The 26,665-nt window shown below is 54.8% G+C and overlaps 8 protein-coding genes across 8 annotated transcripts; 5 read left to right on the top strand and 3 right to left on the bottom strand.

The window, feature by feature from the left end:
• Positions 1–218: 218 nt before the first annotated feature.
• On the top strand, positions 219–1,902 carry GLRG_00941 (glycolipid anchored surface protein; the record flags this gene model as incomplete). The annotated part of the gene is made up of 2 exons (XM_008091626.1): positions 219–299; positions 373–1,902. The coding sequence occupies 2 exons, from the start codon at positions 219–221 to the stop codon at positions 1,900–1,902; spliced, it is 1,611 nt and encodes a 536-aa protein (XP_008089817.1).
• A 4,475-nt stretch (positions 1,903–6,377) lies between these two features.
• Positions 6,378–8,095, top strand: GLRG_00940 (major facilitator superfamily transporter; the record flags this gene model as incomplete). The annotated part of the gene is made up of 5 exons (XM_008091625.1): positions 6,378–6,644; positions 6,711–6,957; positions 7,020–7,153; positions 7,214–8,005; positions 8,060–8,095. The coding sequence occupies 5 exons, from the start codon at positions 6,378–6,380 to the stop codon at positions 8,093–8,095; spliced, it is 1,476 nt and encodes a 491-aa protein (XP_008089816.1).
• A 2,596-nt stretch (positions 8,096–10,691) lies between these two features.
• On the top strand, positions 10,692–12,424 carry GLRG_00939 (uncharacterized protein; the record flags this gene model as incomplete). The annotated part of the gene is made up of 4 exons (XM_008091624.1): positions 10,692–10,856; positions 10,950–11,027; positions 11,109–11,954; positions 12,026–12,424. 4 exons carry the CDS (start codon positions 10,692–10,694, stop codon positions 12,422–12,424), a joined length of 1,488 nt encoding a protein of 495 aa, XP_008089815.1.
• Positions 12,425–13,094: 670 nt separating this feature from the next.
• GLRG_00938 (uncharacterized protein) lies at positions 13,095–13,499 on the top strand (the record flags this gene model as incomplete). Its single annotated transcript, XM_008091623.1, has 2 exons — positions 13,095–13,362; positions 13,435–13,499. 2 exons carry the CDS (start codon positions 13,095–13,097, stop codon positions 13,497–13,499), a joined length of 333 nt encoding a protein of 110 aa, XP_008089814.1.
• A 396-nt stretch (positions 13,500–13,895) lies between these two features.
• Positions 13,896–15,254, bottom strand: GLRG_00937 (uncharacterized protein; the record flags this gene model as incomplete). The annotated part of the gene is made up of 1 exon (XM_008091622.1): positions 13,896–15,254. The coding sequence occupies one exon, from the start codon at positions 15,252–15,254 to the stop codon at positions 13,896–13,898; it is 1,359 nt and encodes a 452-aa protein (XP_008089813.1).
• Positions 15,255–16,180: 926 nt separating this feature from the next.
• Positions 16,181–17,599, bottom strand: GLRG_00936 (amidohydrolase; the record flags this gene model as incomplete). The annotated part of the gene is made up of 1 exon (XM_008091621.1): positions 16,181–17,599. The coding sequence occupies one exon, from the start codon at positions 17,597–17,599 to the stop codon at positions 16,181–16,183; it is 1,419 nt and encodes a 472-aa protein (XP_008089812.1).
• Positions 17,600–19,867: 2,268 nt separating this feature from the next.
• Positions 19,868–20,715, top strand: GLRG_00935 (short chain dehydrogenase; the record flags this gene model as incomplete). Its single annotated transcript, XM_008091620.1, has 2 exons — positions 19,868–20,442; positions 20,523–20,715. 2 exons carry the CDS (start codon positions 19,868–19,870, stop codon positions 20,713–20,715), a joined length of 768 nt encoding a protein of 255 aa, XP_008089811.1.
• Positions 20,716–21,850: 1,135 nt separating this feature from the next.
• GLRG_00934 (ammonium transporter) lies at positions 21,851–23,518 on the bottom strand (the record flags this gene model as incomplete). Its single annotated transcript, XM_008091619.1, has 4 exons — positions 21,851–22,202; positions 22,260–22,937; positions 23,037–23,356; positions 23,420–23,518. 4 exons carry the CDS (start codon positions 23,516–23,518, stop codon positions 21,851–21,853), a joined length of 1,449 nt encoding a protein of 482 aa, XP_008089810.1.
• Between the last annotated feature and the right edge of the window lie 3,147 nt (positions 23,519–26,665).

Genomic DNA, 26,665 nt, shown 5'->3' with positions numbered 1-26,665 from the left:
CACTTCGCGCTCTCGTTTGCACAACTCGTCATCAACCCATTTTTACCTACCGTTTGGATCAGATTCTTCGTCACATAAAGGAAAGAGGAAAAGAAGAGACACATTTATCGGAATCTTTCGAACTCAAGCCCGACTCCTCGGAGACGATAGCAACCTCGACTCCCATCGCCAAATATTTACCAAGCACCAATTTTATTTTTAGCTCCAGCGACAACACGATGGGCAAGGTCGCCACCGTCTTCTCGGCGGCTCTGCTGCTTGCCAGCAAGGCCGCTGCCCTCGACCCCATCGTCATGAAGGTACGCCATCTATGAACCTCCCCCCTTCGAGAGGCTTGCCTACCCAGTAACATGCCATTAACAACATCTGCAGGGCACCAAGTTCTTCTACGAGAACGGCACCCAGTTCTACATGAAGGGTATCGCCTACCAGCAGGATACCGCCGCCGCCGGCGGTGAGTCCACGACTGGCGAGTACAAGGACCCCCTCGCCGATGAGGCCAGCTGCGAGCGTGACATCCCCATCATGGCCAAGGCTGGCACCAACATCATCCGTACCTACGCCATTGACCCCACCCAAAACCACGATGCCTGCATGAAGCTTCTCAGCGACAACGGCATTTACCTCGTCTCTGACCTGGGCGAGCCCAAGCTGTCCATCAACCGTGACAACCCCCAGTGGAATGTCGACCTCTTCCAGCGCTACCAGGCAGTCATCGATGCACTCGCCAAGTACGACAACACCATTGGTTTCTTCGCCGGTAACGAGGTGTCCAACAACAAGTCCAATACCGAGGCCTCTGCCTTCGTCAAGGCTGCTGTTCGTGACACCAAGAAGTACATCAAGGACAAGGGCTACCGCTGGATGGGTGTTGGCTACGCTGCCAACGATGACGCCGATATCCGCGACAACTCTGCTCACTACTTTAACTGCGGTGACCAGGGTGCTGCTATCGACTTCTGGGGCTACAACATCTACTCGTGGTGCGGTCAGAACACCCTGGCTGGCTCTGGCTACACTACCCAGCTTGACTTCTTCAAAAACTTCTCCGTCCCCGTCTTCTTCGCCGAGTACGGTTGCAACGAGCCCAACGGCGCCGCTGGCCGTCTCTTCGAGGAGACCACTGCTCTGTATGAGGAGCCAATGACCGACGTCTTCTCCGGCGGTATCGTCTACATGTACTTCGAAGAAGCCAATGACTATGGTCTCGTCCAGGTCACGGACAACAAGGCCACCCCCATGAAGGACTACGGCGTGCTTTCCTCCCGTGTCCTGGCCGCCACCCCCTCCCCCGTCCAGATGAACTCTTACCAGCCTACTAATAAGCCTGCTGAGTGCCCTCCTGTCGCTGCTACCTGGGAGGTTCACGGCGATGCTCTCCCCCCCACCCCTGACAGCTCCCTGTGCGAATGCATGGTCAAGAGCGTTTCTTGCACCCCCAAGGCCGGCCTTGATGCTGATGCCATGGGTGAAATCTTCGGCTACATCTGCGGTGCCGACCCCAAGTCCTGCAACGGCATCAACACTAACACCACCACCGGTGTCTACGGCGCCTACTCCATGTGCAACGACACGCAGAAGCTTGCTTATGTCCTGGACACCTACTACAAGGCCCAGAAATCTGCCAGCACCGCCTGCGACTTCAACGGCCAGGCCCAGGTTGTCACCCCCGCCAGCAGCGACAGTTCCTGCAAGGCTGCTCTCTCCTCTGCCGCCGCCGCCAACAGCGCCGCCGCCACTGCCACCGCTCCCGTTTCTTCCACCGGCAAGGCCGGCTCCAGCGCTTCTGGCAATGCCGCCGCCGGTAACCCTTACCAGCCCATGTTCAACTTTGCTGGTTTCGCCGTCGGTGCCTACCTGGTTGCCGCTGGTGCCATTGGTGCTGCCATGGTTGCCCTGTAAACAAATGGTCACTCGCCGAATGAAATACTGAGACGGAAATAAGAGTGCCTGGGGACGGGGGCAATATACATTTATGCGAGCGTGTAGCATATCCGATTACGCACCGCAGTGCCTGCTTTAATTCAATCACGACTTGACCGGATTTATCATACTATTGGCATGAGGCTCTTTTGTGTTTGTCACCATCACAAGCGGCGTTGGATCCTCACTGGTAGCAGCTGTTTCTGCTTCACGACTGGACGGTAGAGGTCACAATTGTTTTTTAGGTGTCTTGTCAGGCTCACCGAATAGAATTTTTCTTTTTGTTCATCGTCGTTCTAACTGCTGTTCTACGTGTTTTTGGTCATATATATATATCCCTTGGCATCGGCTTGGCGTGTGTGTTGGCATTTGAGCTCGGTGCAATCTTGACTTGGCAACCTGGGCGTCATTTTTCTCTGCTCCTGCCGAGTCCTTGGCGGAATCTCAAGACTGTCTTGACCAAACCAGCTCAGCCCCCTTCTTTTCAGGCGGTGAAGGTCACGGTTCTCGCAAAACTGAAAGCGAGACGAGCCTGGAATCTCTGCCCCTACGATCGATTCTTGGCCTTGAAGATTGCTACGCTTGGCGACGCAGAGCAACGAGACTTGCCTGTTCTTTGGGTAACCAAGTCGCATGTGGCCCCTGATGGGATGGGGCCTGTCTGTTTGGTTATCACCTGTCGCACCTGGGCGAGACGAGCCTGCGTAGCATTGAGATCCTATGTGCCATGCTCGGTGTTGCGCGGTCAACTTGCGCGGCTTGGAAGCTGGACGCTTCGTCGCTTGTCCCGTCACAAGCGCGCCTTTTGTTTGCCTCTGTGATTTTCCATGGCGTGTCCGCCTCGTACTCCCCGAGGTAGTCTCTGACAAAGAAGAAAACAACGCTTGCTAAATTGGGGCACGCGAGGAGGCGTCTTGAAGTGAGAAGACGTGCAGTTGGACTCACCTGTAGGACATGCGCCGGGGATGTGACTGTCGTCGGGTCGCTGAGTTTCTGGATTGTCTTCTGATCCGGACCGCTCGGACCGGGGGTTTCGGCCGTGGCATTTCCACGATGCGGGTGTTCAGGTCCGTGATTGATCCCGATCCAGCCCATTCCGGCAATAGGACCCGATGTCTCTCAAATACCTCAAGTTATTCGTCCTCTCAGGGTCTTGGACCATCGTTGTAGGGAAAGAAAGACAAATCCTCTGCGTCGTATACTAAGCGGCAAACCTAGTCTTTAATAAACTCAAAGCAAGGCTATCAAAAGCATGCAGGCCTTTCGTTGACGAAGGAGAAGATGAGATACATGGTTCAAGTTTGATTCGAAGTTTATTCGGACTTCCCACCTCTACGATCATAAACTGAGTAAACCAGAAGTAGTTGTCTCCAAACTAGGATACAGACTACCATTAAGTTCGAATGAGTGTGGAATCCTTTGAACGATTCGCTACTCATCGGCTTCTCGGAACACATTTCAATCTCTCAATACTATCCCGATTTCTGAGACGTAACGACCATACATGCCATGTACGCGTAAAGACATGTAAGTAGGCTTTGTAACGGGCGGCGGGCGGCACGCTTCTGCTCAGGTTTCATACATGACGGCGGTTCGAGGCTTGGAGATCAAAACGTCTTACCGTAATGTCGCAAGCGCTTTCTCCTCCAGGACGGCCGAGCTCTTTTCGAGCGACCTGCGGTTGACGAGTTGATGGGCACGGAGAACCGAACGGCTGGGCTTGTGGCGTAAGTAGCCAGCTACGAGAATTAAGGAGCGAGAACGCAAGCACTCAATTAGAAACGACTACTGGGGTTTTCGTGTTTGGTCGATTTACGAAGTATTAGTTGGGAGAAGAAACGACCGGGTTTGCTGCTGATAGATGAACAAGCGACCCAGCTCGCCAGATGTGCTGCATCCTACAAGATTATGATGGATAGGCTGTTTTCTGTCTCACAATGCCATTTGGATGCATTCAGCGGCCGTTGACGAAGAGCTGTATTCGGCGCGTGGCACAAGACTTTGGCCAAGGTTGACGGCGGTGTCTTGGCGTCCGGTGGCAAGTGTATATCGTATCGTACCCAAACAGAATGCAACCTCCATTGTGTTGTCTTTCTGACTTGGGCCTGACGGACTGCGCTTGATGAGGTCTCTAAGCCCCATCTGAACATCACCCCGGAACACGACTCGTGAAGCGAACAGGCGGGGGAGGGGTCGTGAACTTTATTCTGGCTATCCTCGGTGCGAAACGAACATGACCGTACGACGCGTGCCGTCAGCGTGGGACGACATCGTTGAGAGCTAAGGGTCCATTACCCAACCATTCCTGAGCTCTCATACCCTTCTCTGCATTGCTGCCATGCCCAGTCAGTTTGGGGGGGGGGGGGGGGGGGGGGGGGTTTCTTGTTTGCCTGGCGAGAAACTGGCAGATGCCATTGCTGTGCTGTGCCCGCAGACGTGGGATGGAGCAGCACACTCCACATGGTGAGATCACTTCTGCAAGATGTTCTCTCGCGAGTGGGTGTCATTCAACGTGAGGACTAGGCATATTATTGTCCGTTAATTACTCCGTTGCATATCATACTCTGTACGTACCGCCCCCCTTCGGTCCCTCCCCCCTGTCACGGCTTTCCTTTTCCCTCTCTCTCTCTCTCTCTCTCTCTCTCCCTTTCTTACTCGCATAACACGATTGCTCTCACTGCTTCCGGACCGTGTGCATCACCAGAGGAGCAGGATCTGAAAAGCAACACAATCTCCAGCTCACTTCCAAGACACTTATAGAAGTAGCTCGTTCTTGGGGTCTCGTCGCGTGGGTGTGCATGCTTTCGGTCTCAGCTCGCTTCTAGAGCCGAAAAGGGAAATACGCCGGGCAGACAGGCCAATCGCATAATTAGCCGCCAAGTCGCTCCAGCGCAAAGTACACTACCGAGCTCAGGTTGCCTGATTCATACCCATGTTTGGATTTCATGGACTCGCATAGGTAGTAGGTAGGTATCCGTAGTGCCATCTGAGTGACCATGAACCTTAACTCTCGTCCCTTTCCCCGGCTTTCATCCCACCAAACACCGGCTCCTCCTTCTCGCTTCTCCTCACCACCCACACGTGGGCGCGCGGGGCCGGGACGGGGAGGAGGCTCCAGTCCTCCCAGTCCTCCCACACACCTAGTTTGACATGGATTCAGTGGCTTTACCCCGCAGCCAGAGACTCACAGGTAGGTAAACAAATCCACTCTACATAGTAGGCTTTAATAGCCGATATTTTAACATTGGTCTGTGTGTAGTCTGCTGGCTTGTTGAGGCTGAAGGGCGAGAGAGAAAGTTGCGCTTTTAATCCAAGAATGAGCGGACATGTGCTGGATGTATGTATGTGTAGTAAAAGAAATTGTCAATCAATGTCTTGGGAACGCTGGGGAGCTTGCCCCGGTCTCGTCTTCCTTCTCGTCTTCTCTGCTACCTACCTACCTCTATGCATGTTGAGCCTCCGCTTGCTTGTCTTATTGTCCAGGGTCGAAATGTCTTGCCTCTGACGGCTAGAGGGCATCCTTTGGCTTCATGTCACACACCCACACACCCTTCCTCTCTCTCTCTCTCTCTCGCTCTCTCTCTTTCTCACTCTCTCACTCTCGCACGCACACACGCGCATTCCGAGTTTCCGATCACAACGAAGAGCTGCGGTCACGCCCCGGTCCTCAATCAAGTCCCGCTTTCTTGGTGTCCCTCTTTCTCTCGTTGACATGCCTCTTTCCCTTCTTCTGGGTTGCTTACCGCCACCCTCGGCATTCTCGTGTCTTGTTTTGCGTTTGATTGGCCCCCCCGCACGAAGAGAGAGCAGCATCAGGGGTGGTTCCCCTCTCCTTTCGGGGCGGGGTTGTCTGCCAACCTGGACCAGCTAAACCTCTTTTCGCGTGCTTTTTTCTGGGGAAAAGGGGGGTGAAGATGCCGGTGATTTAGATTGCCGCGAGGGCTGGTCTTGGCCCTTGGTTCTTTTATGGGTATGTCTCGTCATTAGGAGGGTTAGGGGCCCTGGAGCGAGAGGAGGAAAGGGATGCCATACTCGTGGAGCAGCTGACTGAGGACAAGAACCGAAAAGATACAAAGGGCCGTGTGCGTATCATTATCGAGGATATGTGGTCGTGTCATCCGATGGTACTCTCAGGATCTCCGCTTCTCGAGTAGATAACCTCCAGGCTTCCCCCCTCCCCGAATCTCTTTTGCTGGATCTTTATTCGAACGGCATTTTCGCGGTTGTATAACCAAAAGGCCTAGACCGTCCGACCAGCGAACCGAATCTCTTGGTTGACCTCTGGAGTGACGCAAGTCGTGCAGCTTCTCTGCGCGCTCCCCCCCCCTACGTCGACCTATCTTCCGACGACGGTATTTAGTTCCCTCGTCTTTCGTCTTTCACACCGATTCTTAGACCGGATTCTTCAGCAGTACTGGCGACTCAGAAAACCCCAAACGACCATCGTCGCTACCATGGATCGAGCTGCCCAGGACCCCGAGAAGACCGGCTTCGAGCACGCCGACGAAATCAGAAGCAGCTCGAATGACTCCTACGGCATTGATGTCGACGCCGGCTTTACGCCAGAGGAGCAGCGTAGGATCATCCGCCGCATCGACCGCAGACTCGTCGTGACTGTTGGCGCCATGTACTGTGTTTCTCTGATGGATCGCACGAACCTGTCTGCCGCCGCCATCGCAGGCATGACCAAGGAGCTGTCTCTTGATCTTGACAACAGATATGTGAGTATCACGCGTGCTGCGGCTTCACCTGGGGAATGAAGGATGTCTGACCCGTGGTTCGAACAGAGCATTGCCTCTCTGCTCTTTTTCATCCCGTACATCATCTTCCAGCCGCCCTCGACTATCGTCGTGCGCAATATCGGCCCCCGTCTTCACCTCGGCGGGCTCACCCTTTTGTGGGGTGGCGTCATGATCGGAATGGGTTTTTCGCGCAGTCACATCCATCTGTACGCGTGCAGAATTTTGCTTGGTGTCCTCGAGGCCGGCTTCTTCCCCAGCTGCGTCTACCTCCTCAGCACGTGGTACACCAGATGTAAGTCCCCCGGTCAAGTCGCATTCACCGCACGCACAGTCCACTGACTTTATATCTACAAGACGAGGTCGGGAAGCGTTACTCGGTCTTCTACCTCCTCGGATGCGTCGCTTCTGCCTTCGCCGGCATCCTTGCCTACGGCCTCATGCAGATGAACGGCCAGCAGGGCCTCACCGGATGGCGGTGGATCTTCATTGTAAATTTTCCTTATTGCCTGTTAAGCTTTGCTTTCTTGAGCTGACTTTTGTGCTATTAGATAGAAGGTGTGCTTACCTGCGTGCTCGGCCTTGCGGGTTACTGGCTGCTTGTCGACTTCCCCGACTCCAAGCGTAAGGACTGGAACTTCCTCGGCGACCGCGAGCGCGCCTGGATTGTCGCGCGCGTGAATCGTGACCGCGGCGATGCCCACATGCCCGCCTTCAACCTCGGCAGATTCCTCCGCGCCGGCGCCGACTGGAGGGTCTGGGCGTACGCCATGATCTTCTTCAACACCACCACCGTCACCTATGCACTCGCGTACTTCTTGCCCATCATCCTGCAGGTCAACATGGGCTTCGACGTTGGTGCTGCGCAGTGCCTCGTCGCGCCGGCGTACGCCTTTGCCGGTATCGTCATGTTCGGCACCGCCTGGCTCGGCGACAAGATGAAGTTCCGCGGCCCCGTGATCCTCATCAACATGCTGTTCTGCATTGTCGGCCTGCCCATCATGGGCTTCCACTCGAACGCTGCGGTGCGCTACTTTGGCGTCTTCTTGACGACGGCGGGCGCCAATTCACAAATCCCGGCCGTCATGGCGTACCAGGCCAACAACATCCGCGGTCAGTGGAAGAGAGCTTTCTGCAGTGCGACACTGGTGTCGTTCGGTGGCATCGGTGGTATTGCCGGTAGCTTGCTCTTCCGTGAGCAGGACAAGCCTCACTACCGCCCAGGCATATACGGCTGCATCGCTTGTAGCCTTTTAACCATTATCTTGGTTGGCTTGCTAACCCTTGACGCCTACTTCAAGAACAAAAAGGCTGATCGGGGCGAGATGGAGATTGAGGCTGATGTAAGTACCTCTGTCCGAAGTCCTTTACGAACGGTTGCTGACTCGAATCCGCAGGAGGGCGCCCAGCATGGGTTCCGGTACACTTACTAAGGCTTGTCGTGTGAGTGAGCGACTGTTGATGATTTCAGAAGGGAGAGTGAGTCCATGGGTTCTCGATCATGGTATGAGATTTGGAGAATGCCGGGCTACCCGCTATAAAGTTATATTTGATCAAAATACCAAGGCACATACATGCCAATGAAGTTGCATGAGCGGAATCTCTAAAGAACAACGCCTGGCTCCCCAGGCGGTTAGTTATACGATCCGACACACAGCACGCAATAGTAATCTTTGAGTGATGGAAGATGGAATGCCGAGGCATGTGACGGCGGCAGTAGGTAGATAGACGAGAAGTGCATGGTTGGCGGCTGCGACAATCGTATAGAAGAAAATTAGGAGATGGCGGCGCTAGGCGTTTTCGGCGACGACGGTTGGGTAATGGCGTTCCGGCAGGGGCGTGTAGGTGTCAGCTCCGGGGCCATTCATCAGCAATATCCGGACGAGGTTGTGTGCTTGGTGGCCAGCGTAGTATGCAACATGTCATTTTTGGGGCCGAGCCATTGGTCAAGTTAACTCTTTGCCAAGGACGTTACGAGCGGCGCGTCAACAAATGATGATGATTGTTGGGTGTGGACGCCATGAAGGTCTTGCCAGACGGCCATTTGTTTCCATGTCCCTGCTATGGCTCTTACGGATGTATCTCGCGATGTGTATTCAGCCGAAGCGTGAGACCCCGCACAACCGAGGAAGTTTACAGAGAGAGAGGTACGAGATGTGAGGGCATTAACAGCACGTCCAGTCATGGCTTTCACTGGAAAATGGATGTGTGTCCATGCCGTTTCAGCTCAAGATGGCGAAGGCTCATCCACGGGCGGCGCTTGATCCTGTTCCTATGTTTGGCCTTGGAACAACGGACCAGGCGTTCGTTGAAGCTCATGCGGGCATCTTCCGCAAAGGGACGAACCTCCTCACCAGCCCGATGAGGGCCTTCAGAACCAAACAACGGCCACGGTAGAGAGGGTGGCGACTTGAAGTGGACGCGTCATCAGTCGTGAGCAGCTAGGCCACTTGTGCATGTTTGCTCAATGGCATTTGCGACGAACTTTATGTAGAGCCTGTCAAAGTTATCTCAAGGGGATGGGAAATTCGACGAATAGCTTCAACATATCGTGGCGGCGGCGGCGGCGGCGGCGGTGGCGGCGGCGACTATGGAGAAGAAAAAGGCGAAAATAGCATTAGGCTTGATTCACATGGGGCCAAGGAGCGTTCCTCAATAAGCTAGGGTGGCTTTGGTATTGGAAGGGAGAGAGGCTTTTCCAGGCATGATGGCTGCTGTTATGTAGACGTCGACTATTCGCAACTCTAAGCATTAATTATTATGTCCATTTGGAGTACGGGGTATATTAGCTAGATTATGGATAGATGCTCTTGGCAAGGGCGGAGAGGTTACTTGGTATTGAGGCAGTGTTCTTAGCTCATATTCGCCCATGTCTTAGGTAATATACATAGTAATACGATGTATGTATCCGTACCGAGTATACGGATATACGGATGGAAAAGCGCTTTCCCACTGCGGGAAATGGTTGTGGCATTTTTGACGAGGACCATGCCGTAAGCCAGAGAAAGGTACGTACCCTCGCTGACGAACGGCGAGGGCCTGGATGGGATGGGAGGGAAGGCGGGCGTCGCAGGCTGCTGCCCTCTTTGTATCCGTACTTGTATCCGTACTACCTACCTAGGTAGGTATCCGTACGGTATTCTTACTCAGGCACACTAATACCTACATGGTAGGTAAGGGGGGTCAGGAGGTACCCTCCTGCTGATATCAAAGGGAAGGTACATGGATGATGGCTGGGCCCGCCCCCCGTTGACAATCTGATGAGCCGGAGCCTTCGGCAGCAGCCCAGCGAGAAGTGGAACGCGATGGAGTAAAATGTATCATCTGGTACAAAATAGTATGGGAGAGTACCGGTGCTCCGCTACATCCTTTGTCGGACGGGTTCAACTTGCCGGTGCAGATAGGTAGATCTCCCCTTCTCGTGTAACAAGCAAGTCTCGATTCCTGGCATTCATTCCCTCTTTGTTTTTCCTCCTTTCTTTCTTACTTACTTTTCTTCCCTTCATCTAACATTGTCTTGTCTTGTCCGTCGCTCAGCAAAGAAGAGCCTCCTCTTCCGTCACGCCCTTGCGTCCGAGGTTTGGCCGCGCCGCGCCGTCCGTCCCATCCGATCCAAAAAGCCAAATACCTAGCTCCAGACAGGTAGAGGCAGTCCCGAATAGGTAGTCTTCGAGTCAACCATCAGTAACGACAAACTCTCCAGACCCCATCCCCCGTCTCTTCGTCCCCGCGCTACAACGCCGTAGGCATTCGCTTGCTCTACCACCCGATCAGCGATCCCCGATCCTCTCTTCTTGGCCTCAAGTCTCGACCGACACGACGACCCTCTCCCTCGTACCTAGTGTACAGTAAGTACTGTACCGTACACCTCGTCCGATCCGAACCTCGCCAATTGCGTCGCCCCCGCCGTGACGCCGCCCCGCTCGCCAGCCTCGAGTCCGTGACACGTCTTGGCTCCTGCACCACCCCGACACCCACCCAGCACACAGGGGACGGCGGAACGCTTCTGCTCATTTCGAAACGCCCGTCATGGCGCTGCACCCGTTTTCTACGGCCTCGTCGCCGCTGAAATCTTCCTCCTTCCTTGCCGTCGCTGCTGCAGCAATCATCCTCACATCTCTCCCCATGGCTCTCGGTCACGAACACGGCATCAGCCACATCCAGGACGGCGAGACCACCTCGCAGGAACCCATCGTGAGCAATACCCAGCTTCCATCCGCCGACACCAATCAAAGGGGGCTTGGTCAGAAACACGGAAAGAACACGAGACGCTGATTGCCGGAACAGGACGCTATACTATGGATACATATCTTCATCATGATGTTGGCCTTCGGGGTCATCTTCCCCGTCGGCATGGTGCTGGGAGTAAGTTTCCTAACGCTACAATTCACCACCTGACGGTCGCGCGCAACCGCTGACGCTCGTCTTTCTCCCCCCTTTCTACAGATGACCAAGAGCCGCTGGCACGTTCCGACTCAAGTCCTCGGCTCCGCCCTCGCCATTCTCGGCTACTTCCTCGGTCACATGCACGGTGGCCGACAATTCCTCCCCCATAACGTCCACGCCTCTTTTGCCACCTGGCTCATGATCATAATGGCCGCCCAGGTCGGCCTGGGCATCTACCTGAAGCTGCACCTCGAAAAGGGCATCAACGGTCGCATCCGCAAATTCATCAAGCCCGCCCACGGCATCCTGGGCAAGGCCTCCCCCGTTCTGGCTTGGACCCAGTTCCTGTTTGGCGGCATCACCTCTCTGGGTTTCTGCCAAGGCGACCATCTCGGCCAGTGCCTGGCCCATTTCATCATGGGCAGCGCCTTCATCGCCTACGGCATCATCTTGACGCTTCTGCTCCTGGTCGGACAGCTCTGGATCCGCCGCAGCGGTCGGTCGCAGGAGTTCTTCGACAGTATCGTTATTGCAGCCTGGGGCTGCGTCAACACCTTCACGGAGCACCGATGGGGCACGGCATGGGTCAGGAACGACTGGCAGCACACCACCATGGGCATCATCTGGTGGTGTGCCGGTCTGGTTGGTATCTGGCTCAGCCGCGACCGTGACGGGAACCCCAAGCGAAACTTCATCCCCGGCTTCGTCATCGGCGCCACTGGCTGGGCCATGTCCGCCCATCCTCAGGACCTGCCCATCAGTGCCATGACCCACAACATGTTTGGGAAGACGCTGATGGGAGTCGGCATCACTCGAATTATCGAGGTGTCTTTTGTTGTCAGGGACGCCCCGGGAGTCTCGGCCGATGGACGCCAGACAAACAGCTGGCAGTTCATTCCTGTTTTTGTAAGTCGCCCTTGTCCGAGGCGGATAGGATACCCCTTGTACACACACAAACAGCAGCTAACGATGCGCAGCTTTTGTACGCCTCCGGTTTCCTCTTCATGGGTGCCACCGAGGAGCAGATGGCTCTCGTGGCCAACTCGGGTCTCGACCACGTTTCCTACATCCTCATACTGTACTCGTTTGCGTTCCTGCTCTTCCTCTTCACCATGATGCTCGTACACCTATTTGACCGCAACTCCAACACGGACGGCAAAGTGGTCCTGGTCAACGGCATCCCGGTAGCCAACGGCCGTCCTGGCGAGAACCGCCAAGTGCGTGATGCCGAGGAGTTTGAACTCGAAGGACTCATGAGCGACGACGAGGACGACGCGCGCAAGGGCCTCACTGAGGAAACAGACGACGAGCCAGGTCTGGGAAGTCCGAGCAGTCCCAGCACCATCGGCAAGAACAGCGACCGAGTAGCGCGGTGAGGGCGACGGGGGCGAAGACAGAAACAATCACACATCATTCATGGGCATTGAATGAATAAATAGACAGGGATGACATATCTTGCATTCAGGCTTGGCGTTTGGGTCCGGGGACGCTCGCATATTTGTTGTAATGGGCTGCGCGGCGTCTGAAAAGAACAAGAATCTAGCGTTTGGAAGAGTGTAAACATGATGTTCATGTTGCCTTGAAATTCAGAATATAATCCTGCCCGTCACGGCATTAAAAGCTTGACCAGAGAGCGAAGGGTACTGACAAAGTTGCAATTACTCGGTATCAGAGCCCCATCTAGCCCTTTGACGTTGATTCATGGTGTTCCCCTGCTTATCAATGCATCGGCTGGCTGACCTTGTTTTACCTCGGGTGTTTGGTACCTGAAGCCGTCGGTGAAGTGCGGATTGAGAGGGAGAAAGAATAGTGGGCGGCGGTTGAGGGGCATGCGGGGGGACACCCGCCACGCCTGGAACCCCTGTAGTGTAGTGCATCCCGCCATCTCCACTAAAAAATCAAAATTCCATAGCGGTGATCGACCCCTCGACCTCATTTTCGTCCTCTCTCTTTTTTTTTTCTCTCTTGTCAAAACCTTTGCGAACTCGCCACTTCAAAACCAAGACCCCCTTTTGAAGACGAAGAGGAATACGACCAACCGCCACGATGCCTTCCGTCAAGAACCCCAACGGCCCCTCCAAGAACCGCCTGGCCAACAGGGCCCTCGTCGCCAAGATGGAGCGCAAGAAGAAATCGGAGGCGAACCGGCACAAGATCGCAAAGACGGATGCCATGCGCGGCGCGCGGCCCGGTCTGGCCCCCACGAGTGGTCCCAACGCGCCCTTGAGCAAGAAGAAGGCCAAGAAGCTCGAGAAGAAGATGGCCCACGCCCTGAGGAGGAAGATGGCCGCCGAGGGCGAGGTTGTCATGAAGGGTGAGTGAGCCTCGTACCGAGAACCGCGAGCTGGGTACGGCCGAGGCTAACATATTTTCGCCCCTCCTGTAGATGTTGAAGAGGCCGAGGAGAGAAAGCCCGAGGAGGGCGATATGGAGACGGAAAAGATTGAATAGGCGCGGGCTCGGGAGCGCAGATGCTGGCTGGAGAGAGAGAGAGAGAGAGTGATTCCGTTGAAGCTCTCGGGCTTGGGCACGGATAAGAGGGACGATAGGGAGCAGGCATGGTCATGCTTCGTAAGTAAACCCATCGATTCTTGCTGTTCTATCCTGGCTGGAACGCCCTCGAAACAAAATACTAACCTACCCAAGTCTAGAATCGCAAAGCGCAGGTGGAACCCCAGCCCCAATCCAAACGAATTGATACCCCCTCGGAAAAGAACAAATGGAAAAAATACATCATCAACAATCCTACCCACTAGCAAAACATGTTTTCGTGAACCGTCCATCTCTCATACCGTCTACCACGTTTTCTACGCGCTGCTTGGTCCGCTCTCATCAGGGCGTGCGTGATCATGACTGATGGAGTCGCCGGTGTCTGTGCAGCATGGCCCATTGATCATCAGGCAAGCAGTAATGATGCGTGGGAGGGGCCACCAGTGCCGACGTTTCGTCGCAGGGCTCGGAAGCTGCTGACGGCCACAGGGTATCGTCGCTGTAGACGGACTCCGACCCTGGGCTGGGAGGCGGCGCTGCTCCAGCGTGGCTGTCGAGCCAGGGCTCCGGAGCGTGGGACAAACTCGCCGAATCACTCGATACGCCTTCGTCGTCGTCGTCGCCATCTTCTCGCCCCGTCACCCGGGTACCCCCGTCCGAACCCTCGTCCGCCTCCCCCTGGTCTTCCGCCGCAGCCTTCCGCCACTGCCGGAAGAGCGTCTTGACTTGCCTTACCGCACGCATCTGCTGCGCCTCGCCCAGGAACGGCTCATTGATCCCGTCCGTGATATCGGTCGCGTCGTACTCATCGTTCACGAGGTCATCGCCGCCTGGGGCTCCCGCGAAGGACGGTACGCGGCCAAAGAAGCGGTCCTGGAAGATAGCCTGGCGGAGGAGGCTCGTCCGGCCGAGCTCGGCAACGATACGGCGCTCCGAGAGGCGCGATTGGCGCTCAAAGTGGGCTAGCAGCGCGGTCGTGTCGAGGCCGCGGATTATGTCGGATTTGTTGAGGTTGCGGTTGTGCCCGTTGGGCGGCTGGCGGGAATCGGGGGTGGAAGGAGCCCGCTTCGAGGGGGACGAGCCGTTGGAGGCGGACGACAACTCCGCCGAGGATTCCGGAGGGAAGAGGGCTTCGAGCACCGAGTCGCTGATGCTGACGTTCGAAGGTGTGTTGATCAAGCTGCTGGAGGCTTGGGAGTCGTTCGTAGAAGAGTTCTGTTGATCGTTCTCGAACGCTTCGGCGGTGGCACCCGTAAAGCCACAACGCGCGAGGACTTCGTCTCCCCAGTTCAGTCTCTCCCGCTCTTCTTCCCACCGAATCCCTAAGCCCTTCTGGTAATACTGCTCCACGTCCCCGTAACGGGCACTGAACACGTCAGGTGGCTCTGGTCGGGATGGGTCGCCGTCTTCCTGCGGTCCTTTGAGGCAAAGGGAAGACAGGCCGCGGATGGTTGCGAGGGCATCCCTCCAGCCGGCGGTGTAATCTCGCTCACCCATACCAATGGGCACGATAGCTTTCTGGTCGTCGATATCGTCTCTGAAGATCTCGCAGACCTGGAGGAGGAGCCAGCGTGCGAATTCGCAGTCTTCGTCGTCTTCGGCCATCTCGATGAGTCTGCTGTACACGGCGTCTTGGATCTTGACGGGCCGGAGCCTGGAGCCGAGGACAACTTGGCGGCCGTGTTCCAACGTCGGTTGGGCCATGTTGAGCGACATTCTTGCTATTGGTCGGTTTCTTGGGGGAAAGGCAATCGAGGAAGGGATGCGAGATGCTGAGAAGGTACACGAGGTCGGTGTATACGGATTTGGGGACGGGTGGCATTTAAGATGATGTCGGGAAAAGAGGGTTGACTGACACAGGTTTGAGCGACGGGGGATTGGCGGTCTACAATGTTCGGGTTTCTTGGAGGAAGTCTTGAATGACGACACGTTGCAAAGCCTTTGAAGTCTTGTGTTCTATCGACGGCAAAGCAGTCCTGAGGTGCCATCTCTTTGATACCTGATGCATCAAATCTGCATCACAAAGATGCAGACAACGTAGGCCGAGAGGTCATACTTGACAACCGACAACGTCCTAAACCGGAGTTTCGGGAATCCGAGGAACACAAAGGCTCTGCTTCGCTTCTCTTTATCAAGTTGAAAGCAGCTATGCGCACTCAAATGCTACGAAGGGCTAGTCTTGGGGAGCTCCTACAAGTCACGTTGGACGCTGCAGTGTTGGGATACTACCACCCTTCAGTGAAACTCCTGGAGCGAGCGACGCATACCATCGTAGCTGCCTGTTAAGATGAGTCTGGCTTGGGCTGGTAGCTTTATTTTCTGTCCAGTCACGACGATAGGACTGGCTAGATTGGGGTTTTAGATGAAACCGTCGAAGAGAGCCAGAAGCGAGATAACTTACAAGATGAGAATGAAGAGAAGGGTGATGCTTTATTAGAACTACAGGTCAGTTACACTCCATCTCTTAGGTGTGTGTGGTCTCCTATCCTTTTAAGAACCCCTTACCATCCAACAGCGGTGGTATGAGGCGGCCTGTTTGGCGACCGTATGCAGACAAGGAAAGCCGATACACAAACTAGCCAAAGCCAAGGCGGGAAGCGACGTGAGATACCAAGCCAAAGACCAGAGGATAGATGAAGGTTTTAGTACCCAGTGGTACAACGAAGACGCGAAACCCCCGTAATGTCTTCCCAGACACCCGGCTCTTCGCCCCACGGCCCGACGCCCGGTCCTTTGAAGAGCTTCCCGCCCTTCCAAACCCAGCCGACGTTGTCAACCTTCTGCAACACCTTGACGTCTTCCACCGGGTTCTGCAGCAGCCCAATGACATCCGCCTCGTACCCTACCTTCAGCTGCCCCGTCTTCGGCGCCTGTCCTCCAACGCTCAGCGGGCCGTTCGCCGTCGCTGCCTTGATCGCCTCCAGGTTGCTCATGCCGGCCTCGACGGCGCACTCCAGCTCCGTCGCCATGTTGTACCCCGGCCCTGTGTCTGTGCCTAGAGCGATTTGGACGCCGGACTCGATGGCCATCTTGTAGGCCGTCATGTGGTTCTTCGCAACCAACTTTGCCTTTTCCCATACCGTAGGAGGGAGTCCCTTGCCCCCCGTGCTGAGGAGCAAGTGCACGACAATACGCGTGGCGATGTAGACTATGCCCTTCTCCTTGATGAGGTCGATACACTCGCGGTCCGCAAAGGAGGCATGTTCCAGGGTCGTGACGCCCGCATTGATGGCCGCCAGGATCCCAGCCTTACCGTGAACGTGGGCTGCGACGACGCGGTTCTGTCTCGTCGCCTCTTCCACAATGGTCTCGAGCTCCGCCGCGCTGAACTGGGCGTAATTCGGGTTGTCGTCGCGGGACATGACGCCGCCGGAGGCCATGACCTTGATGCACTTGGCGCCGCGCCGGATCTGGAGCCGAACCGCGCGGCGGCACTCGTCAACCCCGTCCACGATCATGGTCGCGTGTGTGCCAAAGTGACCCGGTGTGATTTGTGACACGCCGAGGTTGAGGAGGACGTCGCCTGCGGGCAAGGAGAAGATGTCGCCATGGCCGGCCAGCTGGCTCAGACCCGATCCGGAGCTGTAGACGTTGGGTCCCACGATGCTGCCGTCCTCGATCGCACGAGAGACCTCGCAGCCCAGACCGGCCACGTCACGAAGGGACGTGTACCCCCGCTGCAGGGCCAGCCAGCACCCGCGCGTGAGACGTGCGCCGGACGCGGCGGGGTGCTCAGTGATGAAGACTTGGTACGGGTCGTTGCCGCCATCGTCATTGGGCGACTCGCCGCCGAAGTGAGCGTGGCAGTCCCAGAGGCCCGGCATAAGGTAAGGCACCGTATAGGATCTGTGAGGCGAGTCGGCGTATTCGGAGGGGAGGGAGGACTGCGGTCCGACCCAGGCGATCACCTTTGAGGAGATGACGAGGGCGCCATCTTTGAGAGGTTCGCCGTCGCCGGGGATGAGGAGTGAGGTCTTGATGATGACAAGTGTTGTTTTCTTGGTGGGTGAGAAAGGGGGTTCAGGGCCATCGGCGTAGTTTGGTCTGAAGGAACCGCCCATCGCTGGGGAGTAGATGTAGGCCGGTCTTTCAATGGGCCGTCGGGTCATTTTGTCTGTAATCTGCAATCGTCCTGGGATCCGAGAGAATCTGCAAACTCAACATACAGGACAGTTTGTTCGCATTTGTTATAAATGGAGTTGTAGCTGCCTGGTGAGCCGTGATCCTTTGCGTCTCGTAAACAGTTAGACCGCAGTCAGACCATAACCCTGATTAGGAAGGTCGTTGTTGGCCGCCGTTTTTTGGTCCATTTCTGATTGGAAATTGGAAGACATTTGCCTTTGGCCCAATCGCTTATCCGGTATCCCTGAATACCTACCGCAGACTGCGCTATCGGTCATTCACTGTTCTAACCAAACTCACAAATCCCCACCTCGCATGCTCACTGAGATCCCGACGCTTTTATGCTTAGTTGGGTAAGATTATTTACTCGCATAATTTATAAATGAATTTCGTATCTTTCCAGACGGGGAATCGCGGAAACAAGTACCCTTTTAATGGTCTTACGTTTTGCTACTTTGTTGACTTTGAATACTAACTTTCCTTTGAATAGTTGTTCTGAAAAGGGAGAAATGATATGTTCCATCGCACTTCGACTCCCATATCGTTGATAGTCAGTCGCCCTGCCTTACCAATCAAGTTGGTCCTCTGATAGGTATGCTTTTGTGTTCAAACATCATGGAATGTTGTGGGGGTAATGGCATTCTGGATCAATATTCAGATCACTAGGTCCATTTAAACCCCTTAAACACTTGAGTGAATGCTAAGCCGCGGGTCCTTGTTTCTAACCTGTCTCCTTCTGCTCAAAGTGAGTGCATGACATACCACATCGGTAATCCTGTATCATGAGAGTAGTCACCACTCTCGTTGGAAACTGGCGGTAGACACAGATAGGGGATGACATTTGGAACGTCCATGATAATCATGACGTCCAATTGGTCCTCATCCTGGACAGAAAAGGGCCTTCTTACGCATAGAATCTTTAGTGCTTAGCTGGTTCAGTGCAGAAACAAGGAACACTCTTAAGGCGACTTACAGTGGAGTTCCATCTCAGGGAAATAAAATGATACCGTCCCTTTTGTAGAACTGTGTGCGCTCGAATCACGCTGAAACTCCAAACTACTTAAGCACCGTATCCTGCGCCATTTTCTACTGCCCTAACTCAAAAGCAACCGGCGCCAGTGACCTGACGTCTTTGACATATTTATAATTCACCCAGGCATCTCAGTCATATATAGAACCACAAGCACTGCCTTTCTCAACTCTGCCAACGCTGCATATTTAGAACTGCCATGGCTGAGAGATTATTCACGACACAAAGCATCCCCATCTTTGATCGATGCATTTCCAGCCGACCTAGACTTCGAGGCTGTCTACTATATCCAAGCAACAACAACAAAGTTAACACAATGAAACCTCGAACTGGGACGTGCTTTCAATGACCTGACGACCACTAGCAGTAAGCACACAGTGCTAAAGCTCTTGAAAACGAAAAGGCGAAACACGAGGGGGTGCTGAGAGAGGGGAAACAAACAAGTGTGAAGGTTAGGCCGCTGACGACAGGCTAAATGTAGTTTTCAGGTGCAAAAAGTCATAAGAGCAAAACAATAGATGCGAATTTAAAGCCCACCTACGGCCTCCACTACGTCAGTTTTCCACCGTCAGGTCTGATCACAAAAGACTCGGCGTGAGGCGGGCATACCTTCTACATGAATAGCTACCAGGCTTGAGCCGAAAAGCCCCCAACGGACCTCATCTTTGGTCTTGACAAGGTGTGTCCGGAAGCTGGTACTCAATGCTGTTTGCTTTCACCCAACTTGAGCTACGTTGTACCCCGCCGACTCTATTCGGAAAGAGCAGCTTGTGATGTGCACAATGACCCTCCGGCACCGCTTGCAATGCTTGACAAGCTCCACTGCGTCCGGCCAACGTGTTGCGGCCCCATCGGCTAGTCCGAAACTGACGTGACCCTCCAAAGATATGTGCCTGAAATCTCGATCGAGCCACTGTAATAGGTGGGGGAGCCATGCTTATAAGCTTAAACCTGCCATTCGACATGTCCAGATAGTGGAGGGGGCACGCCGGTTTGGGAACAGATTATTATGCAAGGTCCCCACGAGACTGTTGACGTGCGGAGTTGAGGTTTTTAATTTTCAGTATTTAGATTGGAGTGACGAAGCATCACCCCCTCTCTTACTCTTGTTACTCCACCACCCTCCCTATCTTTCCTCCATAAATCAGCAAGCGACGAGAACAAACAGAAAGCAGACATGGGCAGCTTGAAGGGTAAAGTCATTGCCATCACTGGTGCGGCGTCGGGTATCGGAAACGCTACGGCGAGACACATCGCCTCTCTTGGCGCGCGTGTGTCGATATCGGATGTCAACGAGGAGCTTCTCTCCTCCGTTACGACGGAGCTCACGGGCCTCTACGGTGCGGAGAACGTTTATTCCAAGATTGTAGATGTGCGGGACCGAAAGGCGGTGGATGCGTGGATCGCCGAGACGGTCGAGAAGCTCGGGCCGCTCGACGGCGCGGCCAACGTCGCCGGTGTCCTCGGACGGCAGGGCAACAAGGCCAACGTCACCGAGATCGAGGATGACGAATGGGACTTTGTGATGGGCGTCAACGCGAGGGGTGTCCTGAACGCGATGAGGGCCGAGATCCTTTCGATGGGAGACGGTGTTAGGGGAAAGAGTATCGTCAACGTTGCGTCGGTCGCCGGGCATTATGGTTTGGAATTCCACGGGGCCTATACCGCGAGTAAGCATGCCGTTGTGGGCTTGACTAAGAGCGCGGCGAGGGAGTTTGGGCGGAAGGGATTGAGGGTCAACGCCATTTGCCCGTAAGTTCCCTTATCCGCGACACCGAGGTTGCAGCAAGCGAGCATGAATCCGAAACCGGCGGCTGACAACTTGATACCAGTGGTGCGATTGACACGCCAATCCTAAGAAAGGCAATGGAGACTGCGGGAACTGGAGCGGATGTCTTCCCGGCGCTCTTGGGGAGGATTGGAGAGCCCATGGAGATTGCCACGGCGATCACGTTTCTGCTTGGAGATGAAGCGTCGTACGTGACGGGTCAAGCTTGGTTAGTCGACGGAGGGTCGTTGCCATAGGGGCTGGGGATAAATGAGAGCGTAGAAAATGAGTTGATTACAGCCCGAGTCCTTAAGTCTCTGTGGTAAACTGGATGTAGTCGGTACCAACGTCACGTCCATGTCAACTTTGGGCAACTCGTGTTCGAGGGCGACTACGAATCTACTTGTGTCGAACCAACAAGAAGACTATTCATTCGCCATTGACGTTTTGGAATCATTGGTCGACCTATTTCTGAGCTGAGTGCTGACTGTACTTCCGAAGTGTTGTATGCTCGTTGTCGAAGAGTCATTGGTTCGGCTTATTGGCGAAGGGTCCGAGGGATTCAGGCGTCCCGCATTGGCCTTGGCTGCTGTTACCCTAGCATCTGACACAGCCCGAGAACGAGAACTTTGGTGCGAAGAGGGTGGCTGGCATAAATTTACGTAGTAAGGTGCAGGCAATGAGGTGGCAACGATTGAGAACCCCCCTGCGAACGACAGTGAAGTTATGGGGTCTAGCCATGATGACCTCAAGTAGACGGTATGAAGGGCAAGTACATCCCGCCGCCAGCTTTGGCTATTCTGCCGCCAATTGAACACACATCAATTCAAACATATTCACATTCCTGACCCCAATCATATCCTCAATCCGATGTCTTATACAAGCCCTAGCCCGACTCCTAATCTACATCTTGACTTCTACCCTACTAACTCTATATATTCGCTTATTTCTAATTCTTTAGTAGATCTTCAATATTGATTTCGGGAAATTGGGATGTTAGTGAGTGGAATGGGATTCGGCGGCGGATTAGCCAGAGCACCGCCTGTGACTAACGACGGCCCTTTCTGTTGACCACCCTACCCTGCATTTACTGATGTCTAGATCCATGTAAGCGACTCAAAGTATCCGTGTTATTTCCCAGAAGGCGGTGGAATAGCATCATGTCACATCAAACCAAGGCGATTGCTTGAAATAACGTCATTCATTGAGTAGTTTAAAATTTGGGTAGGATATTTTGCAAGCGAGTTGCCAAGGTGGTATCAAAGCAAAAGTGTGAACATGAGTATTATGTATAATGGCCGCTCCCCTTTTTGTAACCTCCGGCTAACCAACCGGCAAACAAGCGCATTCTTATAGTGACGTTGAGATGATTCGAGGCCCTCAAAGAATCCTTCAGACGGTCTTCTCGGGGAGGGAACTGTCGGCGCAGCTGCCGGGGACACCGTCGTGGCTGTTCGGCGAAATGTCCGAAACGTGGCGGGTGACCTCGACGTAATCGTAGGCGAACTCGCCGAGCTGGCAGTCATCGAGGCCGAGGTCCTCGTCGTCGACATTGACACGGAGGCTCAGGCCGGGAATGAAGTTCATCAGGAAGAGGATGAGGCAGGTCAAGACGAAGGACCAGGTGAAACCGGCGACGGAGCCAGCGAGCTGGTAGCCGAGCTGAACATAGTGATGCTCGATCCAGCCGCCGGCGATGGCGTTCTCGCCAGTGTAAGCACCGTCGAGGGCAGTAATGTAGGAGCTGTGTTGACGGTTAACGAGACTGAGGGACACGAAGATGTAGAAATGGAAAACTTACGCAGCAAAGATACCGGTGAGGATGTTGCCGGCGATACCACCGATGCCGTGGACAGCAAAGATGTCCAGACCGTCGTCAATGCCGAGAACAAACTTGAGCTTGGTGCCGAAGTTGCAAACAGAGCCACCGACGATACCGAAGATGACGGAGGCCCAGGGTGTAACGAAACCGGCACCGGGCGTGATGGCAACGAGGCCGGCGATGGCACCGGAGCAGAAGCCAATGGTGGACCACTTCTTCTCGAGGCGGTAGTCGAGCAGCATCCAGGTGACACCGCCGACACCGGCGGCGAGGTTGGTGTTGAAGCAGGCCATGACAGCGCGGAGGTTAGAGGCAAGGGCGGAACCGCCGTTGAAGCCGAACCAGCCGACCCAGAGGAACACGGTCCCGAGGACGACATGGGTAACGTTGTGGGGACGGTAGGGAAGGCCGTGAACCTTGTTGTAACCGGTGCGCTTGCCCAGCATCAGAGAGTAGGCAAGGGCGGCGGCACCAGAGGAGATGTGGACGGGGGTACCTCCGGCGAAGTCAAGGGAGCCGAGAATGAACAGCCAGCCTTTGGAGTTCCAAGTCCAGTAGGCAATGGGGTCGTAGACAATGGTGGCCCAGATGAAGGCAAAGACCATGGCGGGAAGAATGCGGCCGCGGTCGGCAATGGCGCCGAGGGCAAGCGCGGGACTGGAGGTTTGTTAGATGCCGAGTCATGACTCCGCCCTCCTGTCCGAACTCGAACAGACGGCTTATTTTTCCATCCTTGAATCAGGAGGTGTAACTCACGTAATAGCGGCGAACATGCCCTGGTACAAGCAGAAGAGAATGTCGGGAATCTTGCTGGAGCCCACAGAGGGTTGAGCGACGACATCCCTGAGGCCAAAGTTGGACATGTCACCGAGGAAGACGGAGCCGGTGTGAGAGAAGGTCAATGTGTAACCCCAGAAGAACCATTGGAAGCCCACTACGCCGACGCATATCATCGACATTAATATCAAGGACAGCGCGGACTTGCGACGAGCAAGGCCCGAGTAGAAGAAGCCGACACCGGGGATCATGAGCAGCACGAGAGCTGCGCAGACCATGATCCATGCCAGGTCACCGGACTATTTCCTTTCAGTTAGAAGCGCACACGGAAGCGAGCCTGCGGAAGGTGACTGTCAACCCACCTCGTAGAAGACGTTGAGGTCTTGAACCCCAGAAGAGTAGCCGGCGTCGGCCCTCCCCTCCGTACCATTGTACGGAAGGGCGTAAAGACCGGCAGACATGATGACTGTTGCGCACCGGCGCGTATGTGGTCAATGAGGTTGAGCTGCGCGCGGTACGGTGCGTCCGGAGGTCTTCCACTTTCGCAGGGGGGTGGGCAAGAGTTCTCAGATGCGGCGAACAGACGTCGAAGGCTGAGGTACTGCAGGGAGAGGAGGAGGGAAGAAAGGAAGGGAGAGGCACAGGTGTGATGTGTGCGCTGGGAAGCCAAAGGCTAAATAATCAGAGGGAGCATGGGTGTTCCATTGAGGACCGAGGGCACACTGTAGGTATCTCTGGATGGGTCCGGACAGGGTAGGGATATGCAGCCCAGACCGCTGGTGCGGGTAAGATTGGAGAGTTTGGACAAAGTAGTGATCAACTGGGGCGGAGGAAACTCATTGCCCAGCTCTGTATTACTCGTTCGTCTGGAACACCAATGGCGCAAAGCCAAGGGGTGGGGAGCAAAGCATAAAAAAAGAATGAGATGGATTCAAGCTGCAGACAAGGAGGAGGAGGAGGGGGCAGAGCCATGTCTTGGTTGGAAGGACTACCTACCCAATCCTCCTGATGCGGTGGTACGAAGTTGGCTGGTTGCTTAGAGCTTCATCTGAAGGGTCTACCCAATCCACGTCAATGGAGTTGTTGTACCAATTGTGTGCACCACATGCCTCTTGACCCCATGTAGGTACACATGCCCCCCATGCTTCCAGGACCGGTGGGTCGTTGGAATATGTGGACACTGATAAGGAATTTGGAGACAGGCCATGGTGGGATTCGGCTTAAGGCTAATTCGAGCCATTAAGCCGGGGGTGTCTTGGCAGAACTTGGCCACCAAACACGCTTCCCTCCGTTTTGCGATGGGCTCCGCATCGTCCAAGTCTCCAGAGGCGTGGTCAACCTCTGGAGACCGAGGTACCTACTTGGATGGGTAGAGGTAGAGGTAGAGGAACGCGCCAAGACGTGGCTTGAACTTTGCTCATCATCTGTCGCTGTTGGTCCGTCCAAGGTGACAAAGGTCAGTTAATTCCGGAGGACAAGCCCCCTCCGCCCGTCGTCGCATGTTGACATTGGACGCTGCATGCTCGGCCGGGAGGGACAACAGTTTTCCAAATCTCCCACAACGCCCGCCGTGCGACGTGGTCCAGACGTGTTGGGACGGACATCTCTGGAACCGAGACAGCCAAGCCTGCAGCGAGCAGGCGATCAGGGCAGTTCGAGATGAGGGCAGTGTAGGGAATTAGTGCTGCCCAGGTCTTACCCATGATCTCCGGTCGCTTGGCTTGGCCGCGGCCGGGTGGGGACGTTTTCCGGCGGTCGCAAGTATGGGCGGAACGGGACAGATGCCCCCTTTGGTCGACCGGTGGTGTGTTCTAGAGGTAATTATCAGGCGAGGACGGCTTCTCCATAACATGCTGCCGCAGCAATGAGAGAGACCTGCCTCTAATGATAACTTGCCGGCGCAGCTTGCGTTTGTGAAATGAACGACATGCATCGCACGCTCAGAATGGCAATGGTTAGTGGTACCATATGTTGCGCACAGCCCCCCCTCCCAGCTACACCAAGCAGCAGGTGAGGCGCTCGTCGTGGGTGGCCTGATGGAGCGGGTGATCAACATGTTGGCGAGCAAGCCGCAGCACCGGCTCGTATCTGTGACGTGCTAGCTATCCCCCCCCCACCCCCCCCCCAGTCGTACGTGGCCAGAGGAACAATGCAAATCTCGAGTCCACTTGATGCAGCCGCGGGGCGCTTGGTGATTGCTGCGGTCCACGGGTTCTCGTCAACCCGCCGTTGGGGGGGGTTGACGAAAGTAGCTTAGCGCGCCATGTGTGTGTTTGCTGAGACGTCGAGGTTAAGTTGAAGCGTGTCGCCGTGATAGGAAAGCTTTCTTTCCCGCCCAAGATACCCGCGGTGTGTTGTACATGCGCGGGAAGAAGAAAAGAAACGGCTCTAGCTAGAACCTATGATGGATGATATGCCGCATCTGCGACAACACGCAGACAAGGGGAGGGCGTCGAGAGAAGAAAGCCCCATGTCGCAGATGGATGATCATGACGGTAAATTGTCAGTCGCGTCTGGCAAACGGTCCAAGCCGTCGACAGGTTTTCTTGGTGTTGCAATGATTGTCAGCAAACGCTAAAGAGTGGCCGCTACCTTGTTGTGAAGGCGCCACTTGGCGAAGCTGAGTGTAGAGGTAATACGAGCACCTAAGAGAAGAGCGATAAATCCGAATATTCATAGATGGCAGCACAACCAACACTGATTGGGGATGGCTGTACGGATAAGCTGGCGTAGTATCCGTGAAGCTATCATGGATCAAGGCAAGCCAGGATTACACGGCGGTGCTCGGTGGTTGGGCCGCGATAGCTATATTTTCCCTATCGATAGACAGGGACCCTCGCCGAGGGAAGCTTTGGAAAGCGATTCGAAGTCGATAGCGTATTATTGTGGCGTCCCTATGCGTCGATCGTGTGAGAGTCTCGCGGGGAAAGCATGAAAGCATGCCAAGCATTCTGTCTGTGAATGCTTCGATTCAAGAGCATAGCCATACCGTAGCGCAATCGTACACTTTTCACATATCCGTACGGAGTATCCGTATACCCCAACATATCATCAGATGCCTCTACAGATACGGAGTACGGAATACGATGTACACAATCCGTACCTACTCACTTGTGTGTAGTGTATGGCTACGTACCCTTGTACCTATGTACCCTTGTACCGTAGGCCCAAAGGAAAGCAACAATAGGTAGGATTATGGTAGGATAGAAGTTGGTTTGTCCATTTGGAGAAGCTGCCACCCGGTTAAAGCATCGTCATTGGCCGACGTTTCTTATCTCTCGGCACAGTGGGTCATATCCATGTTAGCGCCATCTTGGCGCTGATAAGGCGAGGACGAAGGTTCAAGGCAGGGACCAGCCTTCCTGGCCCGGGCATGTCGGGCATTTCTTTCATCAAACGTCTTTCCCTTTTCGGCCTGACCTCCTCCTTGCACGTCCACAGTTCCCATTCCAACGGTTGTCTCACTTCCATAGGTAGGTAGGTACCTCTACTCTAGGTAGGTGCGGAATATTTGTATTATTCTCATTGAGAAGTCCCCTTTGTGTAAAATTAGTCTTTTGGTTTATCATGCCGCCCTCCATCACTCCGTACCACTGGCAAAGTTTACA

The sequence above is a fragment of the Colletotrichum graminicola genome (assembly GCF_000149035.1).
Source record: "Colletotrichum graminicola M1.001 genomic scaffold supercont1.3, whole genome shotgun sequence".
NCBI lineage: Eukaryota > Fungi > Ascomycota > Sordariomycetes > Glomerellales > Glomerellaceae > Colletotrichum > Colletotrichum graminicola.
Note: the sequence above shows the minus strand (reverse complement) of the source record. Positions and strands in the feature narration are given on the sequence as shown.